Genomic DNA, 12825 nt, shown 5'->3' on the forward strand with positions numbered 1-12825 from the left:
TCTCCTTCCATGCTAAATGGAATACTATCAATTTTGTATTTTAAGGTGCATGTGTGATTGTTATACCAGGGTGCTAGGTTTTATTTTCTCCTGAATTATTTTCTTTTAAGTGGAGCTACATTATCTAAAGTAAAGCAGAACGTTGACTGTAAGCATTCAGTTGGCTGATCAAGTTCTGTGGGGTCTAACGGGGATCCAATCAAATTGATAACTCTGGGAGACTACTGAGAAAACTTTATGCAGTAGTTCATGTGAATGTACTTTTGATGCGATGGCATGCATGGTGCATATATTAAGACATTTCAAAAGAGATGAGGTAATGGTCTGAGGGAGCTTCAGACTGTATAAGTGTAGGTGCAATTGGTCTTAAGTGATCATCTCATCTCATTATCTCTAGCCGCTTTATCCTTCTACAGGGTCGCAGGCAAGCTGGAGCCTATCCCAGCTGACTACGGGCGAAAGGCGGGGTACACCCTGGACAAGTCGCCAGGTCATCACAGGGCTGACACATAGACACAGACAACCATTCACACTCACATTCACACCTACGGTCAATTTAGAGTCACCAGTTAACCTAACCTGCATGTCTTTGGACTGTGGGGGAAACCGGAGCACCCGGAGGAAACCCACGCGGACACGGGGAGAACATGCAAACTCCACACAGAAAGGCCCTCGCCGGCCCCGGGGCTCGAACCCAGGACCTTCTTGCTGTGAGGCGACAGCGCTAACCACTACACCACCGTGCCGCCCGCCTTAAGTGATCAGTCTCATTAAATTAAATCAGTCTCATTGAATAATACCTTCAATTTTGGTGCTTAATAATAAATTATCAAACAGCTAAATTATGGTATATTCCAAATTATTATGATCACTACCAATGCAGCAATAATGGATCACTTACCGTATTACATAACTCATATACACCTTGGAATTCTTTGAGATTGGATGACTTCAAAGAATATATAGAAGCAAAACAGACACAGTTTAACAATTAATTGAATTTATTATAACAATGATAAAAATGGGTAATAGTAGTTTAAATACATTCAAATATGGTATGGTCATACACTTGATGAGCGTGTGTGTGCGCGAGTGTGTGTGGGAGAGAAAGGGTGTGTGTGTGTGTGCTAACTCAGACTTGGAATGTTATCTGAGATGTGGGGGAGGTTAGGATTTACCTTGTGTTCTGAGACAATGGGATTAGCCGTGATAGCTAACCCACTAGCTTATAACATTACTAAATTTACTGAAATCTTGATGAGGTCAAAATATGTGTAATGATGAAATTAAAAGTGTTAGAAAGGATAGCAAAAGCATGCACGGCCTATCTATTAAAACTGAGAGAACAAAATAGAACAATAATTAATTCAACACCCTGAGTGTCTACAGTGTACACAATTAAACCGTTCCCGAGTTTAAATTCACACTACTTCATAAAGCTAATTCCTAAGACTAGTCTTTTTGCCCAAAAATGCCAGTCTTGCTTCCAGTATCTTGCAAGATTATGGAGATGTTCCAAAACTTCTGAGTCCACCGGAGCACGTGGGTCGTTTCCGTGGAAAGCAGAGGATTCTTGGTCCAAACTTCAGCATTCGTGAGGAAAAGTCTCTGATCAAACAATGTGCACAGCGCTTTAGTCAGAAGGAATCCAAAAACTTCTAACTTTTACTTAACTGCTTTGGGCTGCAGTCGTAACGTTACTTATAATGAACAAATGAAAGGAAACCGGTTGTAACTCAATCTGAGTTAGATCGCGCGATTTTGGAAGTTTACCGTGGCCAGTGGTAAACGAAAGCGCGCTGAATTCTTACTTGCAAAGCAGACGTCTTGGTTCTAGATGTTCTGGTGAGCGTCTTTATGTCTGTAGAACGCGCCGGTCCGCGGCGAGAGTCACAGCACCAAAGAGGAAGACGGAAGTGTTGCTCAGTTACTTATGGCTTCATGGAAGATGAGTATATTTAATACAAATGCAAGTATTAGATCAAGAATGTGACAATTAGGAATCATACAAAAACCTCAAAAAATAGGGTTAGAGCCTGTGACACTCTCATTAACCCCTACTGAATCTAGAATGGACAGGAATGCTGTTCTCAGTCTCTTCCAGGTGATCAAAACAAATAACGTCTCTAACAATCTGTTGTCTCAATAAACAACCAGGTTTGAGATGAAATTCGCAAATTCAGAAAGAACTTCAGAATATAGACCACGGGTCAGGAAATAATAATTAGCTGAATTGACCAGGTAGAATTATTTTTTTGGCTACATATATTAGGATAAAGAACTTCAAGCATACTGAATTTTTGTTCAGGTTTTGTACGATTCCTAGATTATCATTATAAATAACTGATGGCTTCTCCTCTACCAGTGAGACAAGGTGGATGCATATAGCTGGAAGAGCTTAATTTCAAATGGTCCATACTCATTTGGTTTGATCCACAGTTCTGTTATAGTACATTAAACTCCTGATCAGTACAAATTCCATTAACAATTAGTCTCATGCTGCAGTATTACATTGATAATAGTGGTGCAGTTTAATTGTCACTTGTATGGTGGTAATTAATGACTACTTAAGATCAAAAGAAAACAAGAATAGTCTTGTTTTAAACATCACTATAAGGTTACGTATTTTAAAACAGTCATATAACATGAACAATAAAGTTCCAAGTACAGGTCATTTTCAGCCAAAACTGTAATAATAACCATATTTAATTTGACAAATTTAAAATCATGCAATGTCTACAAGTTGGTGCACTTGTAGGTTTTAAATGTAACTGAATAAGTAAACATCTTTCCAGACTGATCAGTGATGCAGCTTCTCTCCGGAGTGAAGGCGCTGGTGTTGTTGGAGAGCACTCTGCTGAGTAAAACTCTTTCCACACTGTGAGCAGTGATACGGCTTCTCTCCTGTGTGAATGCGCTGGTGTGTTCGGAGAGCACTCTGCTGAGTAAAACTCTTCCCACACTGTGAGCAGTGATACGGCTTATCTCCTGTGTGAAGGCGCTGGTGTTGTTGGAGAGTCCACCGAAGAGTAAAACTCTTTCCACACTGTGAGCAGTGATACGGCTTCTCTCCTGTGTGAATTCGCTGGTGTCGTTGGAGAGTACTCCGCTGAGTAAAACTCTTCCCACACTGTGAGCAGTGATACGGCTTATCTCCTGTGTGAATGCGCTGGTGTTGTTGGAGATCTCTCTGCTGAGTAAAACTCTTCCCACACTGTGAGCAGTGATACGGCTTCTCTCCTGTGTGAATGCGCTGGTGTTGTAGGAGAGCACTCTGACTAGTAAAACTCTTCCCACACTGTGAGCAGTGATACGGCTTCTCTCCTGAGTGAATGCGCTGGTGTTGTAGGAGAGTCCACTGATGAGTAAAACTCTTCCCACACTGTGAGCAGTGATACGGCTTCTCTCCTGTGTGAATGCGCTGGTGTAGTCGGAGAGCACTCTGATGAGTAAAACTCTTCCCACACTGTGAGCAGTGATACGGCTTCTCTCCTGTGTGAATGTGCTGGTGTTGTTGGAGATCTCTCTGCTGAATAAAACTCTTCCCACACTGTGAGCAGTGATACGGCTTCTCTCCTGTGTGAATGCGCTGGTGTTGTAGGAGAGTCCACTGATGAGTAAAACTCTTCCCACACTGTGAGCAGTGATACGGCTTCTCTCCTGTGTGAATGCGCTGGTGTTGCTGAAGATGACTCTGACGAATAAAACTCCTCCCACACTGTGAGCAGTGATGCGGCTTCTCTCCTGTGTGAATGCGCTGGTGTATTCGGAAATGACTCTGCTGAGAAAAACTCTTCCCACACTGTGAGCAGTGATACGGCTTCTCTCCTGTGTGAATGCGCTGGTGTTGTAGGAGAGTCCACTGATGAGTAAAACTCTTCCCACACTGTGAGCAGTGATGCGGCTTCTCTCCTGTGTGAATGCGCTGGTGTTGCTGAAGATGACTCTGACGAATAAAACTCTTCCCACACTGTGAGCAGTGATGCGGCTTCTCTCCTGTGTGAATGCGCTGGTGTCGTTGGAAATCACTCTGACGAATAAAACTCTTCCCACACTGTGAGCAGTGATGCGGCTTCTCTCCTGTGTGAATGCGCTGGTGTTGTTGGAGATGACTCTGATGAGTAAAACTCTTCCCACACTGTGAGCAGTGATACGGCTTCTCTCCTGTGTGAATGCACTGGTGTGTTTGGAGATGACTCTGATGAGTAAAACTCTTCTCACACTGCGAGCAGTGATACGGCTTCTCTCCTGTGTGAATGCGCTGGTGTGTTTGGAGAGCACTCTGCTGAGTAAAACTCTTCCCACACTGTGAGCAGTGATACGGCTTCTCTTCTGTGTGAATGCACTGGTGTGTTTGGAGATTACTCTGCTGAGTAAAACTCTTTCCACACTGTGAGCAGTGATACGGCTTCACACCTGTGTGAACATGCTGGTGTTTTTGGAGAGCACTCTGATAAGTAAAACTCTTCCCACACTGTGAGCAGTGAAACGGCTTCTCTCCTGTGTGATTGCGCTGGTGTGTCTTGAGCGCATTCTGATGACCAAAACTCTTTCCACAGTCTGAGCAGTGGTGAATTTCCTTCTGTATATCATTATGAGAAGTGTCAAAACTGAGAGCATCAGATGATGTTGGCTGACTGGAGCATTTGGAGGGGATCTGAAGCTCATATTTAATCTCTCCTGATTCCTGCAGTCTCACATACTCTTCATAGTGACACCTCTGGATGTGTTTGTCGAGGTAAATTTGAGATGCATAGGAACGAGGACATGTGGAGCAGGAAAAGACCTGCAGCAAAGTCTTCTTTACTTCTGGAGAAGTGAAAGGACAAAAATCAGAAATTGAACATGAAATGCAACAAGATTATAAAATATAACAATAACCCAATGTAAGGGAGCATTTTTACTGAACCTCAAACATTCAAGATTCTACATGAATCAAGACTGAGACAAAAAAGTTTGAGGACTAACATACAGCAGTCTCTAACTAGGAGTACTGGTACTGTAGATTCAATAAAGGTACTAGAACAGCAGCTATGCACAGCATTGGCCATAGCCCCGTGGGTCTGAGCGACCAAGGGGGAGTTGTTGGTTTCTGTTTGATCTAATGTCAAGTCTAGTTAATGGCAAGCCTTGCCTTATTTACAGCTCGTCCAGGATTGTGAAGGAAACTCAGCCCTTGCATTCAAAGATCCAAAAATGGGCCTTATTTATCATGCTGGATATGAATAGATTTATTTGCAAATGGTTTCTAGTAGCATTTACACAAGAAAGTCTGTATTTTTCATATGGATTAGGTTGTCAAGTTTAAAACACATTAATTTCAATAACACACAAATTTAATGAAATTAAAAATTGTGGGATTTTGTGAAACCCAGTTGATTCATATTAATGTAACTGATGAAACAAAGAAAGCCAACATCCAGAAATTAATGGCCCTTTTCCACTACCCTTTTTCAGCTCACTTCAGCTCGCTTCAGCCCGACACGGCTCGCGTTTCGACTACCTCAGCGCAGCACGACTCAGCTCGCTTCAGCCCTGCTTAGCACCCAAAACTTGCACGGTTTTGGAGCAGGGCTGAAGCGAGCCAAACCGAGCCGAGTGGGGCTAGGGGCATGAGGACACACTCCCCTGTGCACTGATTGGTGAGGAGGAGTGTCCTCACACGCCCACACACGCCCCGCGAGCACGCTGGGATCTGTAAACACCGTAAACCCGGAAGAAGAATAATTACGAATTACGAGAATTTATGAAGCCTTATGCGCCTCGCCTCATCTATACGCTCTTGCCAGTATCTGTTGGCGTTGTCGGTGACAACAAGCCACAGCACCAAAATCCAGCAACACTAACGACTCCATGTCCTCCATGTTTATTGTTTACTATCCGGGTCATGAGACTACCGCTTAAAAGATCACTGATGTCACTGTTTGCGCCGCCTAACGACATCACGTGACGTCCACCCACTTTCGCTAACTCCACCCAATGTGTCCACCCACTTCCAGCCAGCACGGTTCAGCGCGGTTGTAGTCGAAATGCAACTCCAACAGCCCCACTCAGCTCAACTCAGCCCAACTCAGCACGGCACGGCTCAGCCCAACTCAGCCGCGTTGGTAGTGGAAAAGCGGCATAAGACAGTCATTTAATTAAATAAAAATGTAGGCATATAAAAAAGGGACAGACTGCAACGATTCAGATGGCATTCAAGTAGTTCTGCAGTAGTATAGGAATTTCCTTACTGCAATATTTGAAGAATGCCACGGAATGGTTTGTAGTAATAAAGCAACCAAACTTCCACCTGTTTAATTATTCATTCATCTGATGCTATTTGTCCCTTAACATGTTGAAGTTCTTCAGCTACAAGAGTTTGAGGAGCTAAAAATAAACATAATTAAAACATTATTTCTCCATGGCATGACTCTTGTGGAATCACTGAATTCCATAAAAATACTAAAAATATTATTGCTTGTTAAACTGCTTGATAATATAAGCATCATCACATATACTCCTGAAATAAAGCAAATGTGTTCCAATTGATTTGTATAATGGTTGATGGGTTTGACTGACATGTGCATTAGCCAGTTAACAACTTCGCTTGGTTCTGGCATGCTGCATGTGTGTTCAACTAACTTCTCTTCAGCCAGCTGGTTGGATTGCACTGAATGTATTTGTGGCAGCAGGGGCATGGCCAGGGAAGGTGAGTGGCAAAGTCAATGCACCTGTTGTCAATTAAATGTTGTGTGTGCATTTGTTGCAGTGACGGTGGAGGTTAGAAAAGGATCCCTTCTTTTCTAACATCAGCATGATGGAAGAGCGCGAAGAGAAGGGAGCTCTCCCGACCAGAACAAGTGTGTGTTTGTGTATGAGCAACGAGCAAGTGAGCGAATGAAGCTGAAAAGCAAGGTAAATAGTAAAAATAAAGAAGTGCGTGTGAACATCAGCTCCCGCCTGCCATGCTTCTGTACTCCACCCACATCAGGGACATACTATAGTGGTGCCAAAAGCCAGGAGTATGGAAGGGAATCACCACATGCAGTCCTCCCCATTTAAGGATCTCATCCATGCCCTTGTTACCACCCAGCAGAACCAGCATCAAGTGCTGACCGCCTTCCAGAAGGAACAAGAGCAATGCTTTGAATCCTTGATGCTGGCCCAGCAGGAAGATCGCCAGGCGTTCTGCTCGTCTTGGTGGGGGCCTGGATTGCCCCCACCTCACCCTCACGAAGATGGGCTCACGATGATCCACAGGCCTTCATCGCTCTCTTCGAGCAAGCTGCCGAAACATGGGGGTGGCCAATCAAGCGGCATGCCTACTTCCACTACTGACCGGCAAGGTGCAGCTCACTGTGCAGCAGCTCCCCACCAACAGTTGGCTCATATACGTAGACCTGAAGTGAGCCATCCTGCAGTGTGTCAGCCACGCCCCGGAAAATTGTCAGTGCTTCTGGACGCTGACATTGGGGAAGGTCGGCCAGCCGTTTGCATTTGGCCAACAGCTCCAGGACGCCTGCTGGCAGTGGCAGAGGGCAAACAACTGTGACGCTGAGGGGATCATCGACCTGGTGACACTGGAGCACTTCACTGCGGGTCTTCTGGAAGGAACGATAGAGTGGGTCCAGTGTCATCGCCCAGTGTTACTGGGTCAAGCCATCGAGTTGGCAGAGGACCATCTGGCAGCGGTTCCAGCAGCAGGCCTTTTCTCTTTTTCTCTCTCCTTCCCCCCCCTCCTCTTCCCATCCCCACCCCATTCCCCCACTGCGGAGATGGGGGGCGGCTCCCCTCCAGCCGGCCCACCGCACCCATGGTGTCTCCCGTGTTCTTCTTCCAAGTCTGTCTCTTCTCCATCCCAGGTAAGTGATGCCCATAACACCGGTGCAGAGGGAAAGTCTGGGCTGGTATGCTGGTGCTGCAGGGAGCTGGGACATCTCCAGAGTCAGTGCTCCACAATGGAGGTGGGAGTTGTGATCTGGATCCCCTACACGCCAGAGACCGCCCCCTATCGGGCCGGAGCATATCGTATACTGGGAAGTGTCCAAGGGGATACATCAGACCTCAATCCACCAAAGCCTGGTGCAAGGTGAGGCATTGGGGACAGCACAAGCAGTGAAGGTTGTGTGCATGCATGGGGATGTTCATAATTATCCTCTAGTGCCAATCCATATTCTATTTCAGGGACAAAAGCATAAAGATGGCAGTTAATCCTCGTCTCACCCACCCTCTGATTTTGGGGACTGATTGGCCGGGATTCAGAAATTTAATAGAACACACAATAAGGGGTAGGTCCTGCGTCCTACGTCATGGGGGGATCCCAGTGTGGCATTGACTGGGGAAGCTGTCACAGAGCTGTCTACATCAGTGCGATGCAAAGAGTAAGGAGCAGCTAGCCCCTCCTCCCTCTCTCAGGGATTCCCTTGAGGATTTCCTATTAGAGCAGTCGCGAGACAAGAATTTGCGTCATGTGTTTGACCAACTGAAAGTAATGGATGGTCAAACTCTCTAGCCAAATATGACACCCTCCTTCCTGTATTTCACTATTAAGGACAGGCTGTATCAAGTGACGCAGGACACTCAAACTGGTGAACAGATAACACCAGTTGTTAATCCCTAAGAGCCATAGGGAACTTGTGTTCCCTGTGGCTCACTTTAATCCCATGGCTGGACACCTAGGACAGGACATAAAACTACCCCGAATAATAGGGTGCATCAGTTGCCCCCTAAAAATGAAAAGTTTCTCCGATCATGATGCATTTTTGTTTTTATGTTCCTTTTGGTAAGAAAACACACTGGGTGAAATATTTTGACAAAATTCAAAAGTTTAATGGTGGCACCAGGAGCTCAAAGTTATGAAAAAGCTGCTATTTTATGACTTTTATGACAAAATTTCGATCACTTTTCATGGAACATCATGGCACCTTATAGAGTATACCAAATATCTTAGATACACATTTTTAGTACATATTCTAAATATATTATCAAGCACAGTTTGACTTTTAGCTGTTCACTGAATCATTGTTCAACTACTTTTAAACAATACAAATGTATTATGAATCACATTAATGCTTCTCAATCCCTTGCAAAGGTTCTTAACATGATCTCTGGGTCACAAGAAATCAATAAATGGAGTCCAACATTGTGATTCAAACCTTACGCGAAAACATAAAATAAGCATTTTTTGGCAAAAAATGAACCTCATGGTGCCACCATTAGACTTTTGAATATGGTCAAAAAATTTTACAGGATGTCTTTATTGGTGAAAAGCAACACCCAAACAAAAATGCATCAGATTTTATGAAAGTGAGGGCAACTGATGCACCCTACCGAATAATGGTGCGTTCTATTGGCCAGAGGTTTGCGGGGACATTCGTTGGTGGTGTGCGGCATGCCACGAATGCCAATTAGTAAATCTCACGGCCACTCCAAAAGTGCCTTTGCGCCTGCTCCCTCTAATCAAGACCCCATTCAAGAGAATTGGTATGGATCTCGTCAGGCCATTAGATCAGTCAGTACAAGTATATTGCTTTATTTTAGTTCTGGTGGACTATGCAACATGATATCCAGAAGCAGGCCATGCTCCGCACTGTGTGCAGAGGCATGCAGTGTTGCGGACGCACTCTTCCGTGTTCTCTCCCGGGTCAGGATTCCTAAAGAAATCCTGACAGACCAAGGCACTATGTTTATGTCACACACACTTCGTGAGCTGTAGGGAATTAAATCTATCCACATCAGCATCCATCACCCACAAACAGATGATTTAGTAGGGTTTGGAAGTTTGTAAGCGAAGATGCATGTAATTGGGATAAATGGCTCCAGCCCCTGTTATTTGCAGTACGAGAAGTCTCACAAGCCTCCATGGGGTTTTCACCATTTGAATTATTATACGGGCGAAAGCCATGCAGCATTTTGGACGTGCTGCAGGAAAATTGGGAGGAGGGACCTTCAACCAGCAAGAACAAAATTCAGTACGTTCTCGACCTGGACGCAAAGCTCCACACCCTCACATATTTAACCCAGGAACCTTAGGGAGTTCACACCGGGAAACAAAGTACTCGTGTTATTGCCCACTTCAAGCTCCAAATTAGTTGCCAAATGGCAAGGGCCCTTCGAGATCACACGGCAAATCAGGGACGTTGACTATGAGGTGAAGCGAATGGATCGGGGCAGGGCTCTGCAAATATACCACTTCAACCACTTAAAACATTGGAACGAGGGGGTCCCTGTGGCGTTGGCATTGGTACTTCCAGAGAAGCTGGGATCGGAGGTAAAAACAACCAAACCAACAACCCAAACCACTCCGGTCCCTTGTGAGACCACCTCTCACCGGCCCAACTCACAGAGGTTGCCAAGTTGCAAAGAGTTATCCGACGTGTTCTTGCCCCTTCCCGGGCGCACCCACCTCATAGAACACCACATTGAGATGTCCCCAGGGGTGGTGGTGCGTAGCCACCCTTACCCGAACACAGAAAAAGGTGGTTTGGGATGAACTCAAGGCCATGCTCAACATAGGCATAATCAAGGAGTCACACAATGACTGGAGCAGCCCGGTGGACCTGGTACCCAAGACTGATAGGTCGGTCCGGTTCTGTGTAGACTACAGAAAAGTCAACACAGTGTCTAAATTCGATGCATTGATAAGTTGCTCAATTGGTTAGGTGCTGCTCGCTTTTATTCGACACTGGATTTAACAAAGGGATATTGGCAGATCCCCTTGACTCTTCTATACAGAGAGAAAACGGCCTTTTCCACACCATTTGGATTACACCAGTTTGTCATGCTTTCTTTTGGGTTATTTGGGGCTCCTGCTACGTTCCAGTGGCTCATGGACAAGATCCTCCATCCCCATGCTGTGTATGCAGCAATGTACCTTGATGACATTATGATACGTATACAGCAATGATTGGCAGCGGCACCTTGAACACTTTAGGGCCGTCCTAGACTTGCTGAGACGTGCGGGGCTCAGAGCTAACCTGAAAACATGTGCAACTGGGTGAGTGGAAGTATGGTATCTGGGTTTCCACTTGAGGTCATGGGCAGGTGCATCCCCAAATTGACAAAACTGCAGTGATTGCGGCCTGCCCAAGACTGAAAAGGGAGTGAGGCCGTTTCTGGGGCTGGCTGGCTACTATCATAGGTTCATACCTAATTATTCAGACATCACCAGCCTGCTGACTGATCTCACTAAAAAGGGAGCACCAGATCTGGTCCAGTGGACAGAACAGTGCCAACAGGCTTTCAACCAAGGTAAAACCTGCACTGTGTGGGGGGCCACTTTTACACTCCCTTGACTTCTCTCTCCCTTTTATTTTGCAGATGGACGCATTGGACAGAGGGCTGTTTTGTCCCAGGAGGTGGAGGGCGAGGAACATCCTGTGCTGTACATCATGAACCACGCCAATGCGCGGATCACCTGTTGGTATCTCGCCCTCTAGCCTTTTAAATTCGAGGTAGTCCACAGGCGCAGATGGTGGTGGCGGAATTCCTATCTTGTCGGGGGTTATGTGGCAGTGGGGGCGTGGCCTAGCGTCAGTTTGTGAATGGAGGGTGGGGCCAGGGAAGGTGAGTGGCAAAGTCAATGCACCTGTTGTCAATTAATGTTGTGTGTTTGTTGCAGTGACAGTGGAGGTTAGAAAAGGAGGGAGAGCGAAGAGAAGGGTGCTTTCCCAACCAGAACACGTGTGTGTCTGTGTGTGAGCAGCGAGTGAGTGAATGAAGCTGAAAAGCAACGAAAATAGTAAAAATAAAGTGCGTGAGAACATCAGCTCCTCCCTGCCATGCTTCTGTACTCCACCCACATCAGGGACATATTACAGTATTATAATGTGTCCCATCCCCCCCATTTCTGTAATATGGGGAGGTCTGACAACATATCCGATACTGTGTGTTTCCTGTGACAGGGCCTTTTTTTCCCCCCTTGATTTCTCCCCAGTCTTCTCCCTAATTTAGCCATGGTCAATTCCCACCCATCAGACTGCTCTCCAGTATCACATAACAGCTACCAACCAGGGAGGGCCATCACGTGCTTCCTCTGAGATAAGTAATACCAGTTGACCAGCTGACCGCATATTTTACTCATACAATGTCAGGGGGGAGAAAGCACAATCGGAGGAAAACCCAATCCACTCAATTTCTATTAATATGTGCGCTCACACACACACCCATGACTGGCTAGTATAACTGACAGGGCAGGGAAGAGACAACATACCATCTCTCCCTCCCTGAGAGCCCAGACAATTTTGCTCTCTTGAGCTCCCAACCACAGATGACTGTGGCATCATCAGGATTCGAAAGTGGCAATATCTGGATTATGGGGAGGATGGTGGGGGCAACAGTTTTCTGCTGTACCACTTGGGATCCACAGGCCACGCATTTTATGCTACTTCTGGTTAAATTGTGCCTGATGAATAAAACTGCAACAGTATTTTGTGATTTACTATATAGTCAGTTTCGCAATAGCAGGATATTGCAGTGGGGTGACTTTACCCTCTCTGGTTGGTTACTGTCATATGATAGAGAAAACAAGGGTTATGTATATAACCGCGGTTCTATGAGTTTCGGATGACCGCCAGAGGCGGTGCTTTCAGCACATGGATATCCATCACACGAACGTGCAGGTCGAGTAATAGTAACAACAAAGTCACGTGTGACCTGGGTGATGTCACCCCGTGACCCCGGCATAAAAGACCGGTAAACCCAGGAAGTGACCTCTTGGCAAATCTTCTCGTGTACACTCCGAGTGACTGCCAAGCTCTGGCGGTCATCCGAAACTCATAGAACCGCGGTTATATACATAACCCTCGTTCTATTTCATTTCTCCTGACCGCCAGAGGCGGTGCT

The 12825-nt window shown here is 45.7% G+C and overlaps 1 protein-coding gene across 6 annotated transcripts in view; it reads right to left on the minus strand.

Annotated features, from left to right (window-relative positions):
- Window positions 1–983: 983 nt before the first annotated feature.
- LOC132865861 (zinc finger protein 850-like) overlaps window positions 984–12825 on the minus strand; it is a 157969-nt gene continuing 146127 nt past the window's right edge. For all 6 annotated transcript variants that reach the window (XM_060898353.1, XM_060898352.1, XM_060898354.1 and 3 more), the window contains one exon: window positions 984–4809. In XM_060898353.1, the coding sequence (XP_060754336.1) occupies window positions 2801–4809 (2009 nt within the window). In that variant the 3' untranslated portion in view covers window positions 984–2800. The remainder of the gene's footprint in view (window positions 4810–12825) is intronic.

Source organism: Neoarius graeffei, chromosome 18 (assembly GCF_027579695.1).
Source record: "Neoarius graeffei isolate fNeoGra1 chromosome 18, fNeoGra1.pri, whole genome shotgun sequence".
Taxonomy (NCBI): Eukaryota; Metazoa; Chordata; class Actinopteri; order Siluriformes; family Ariidae; genus Neoarius; species Neoarius graeffei.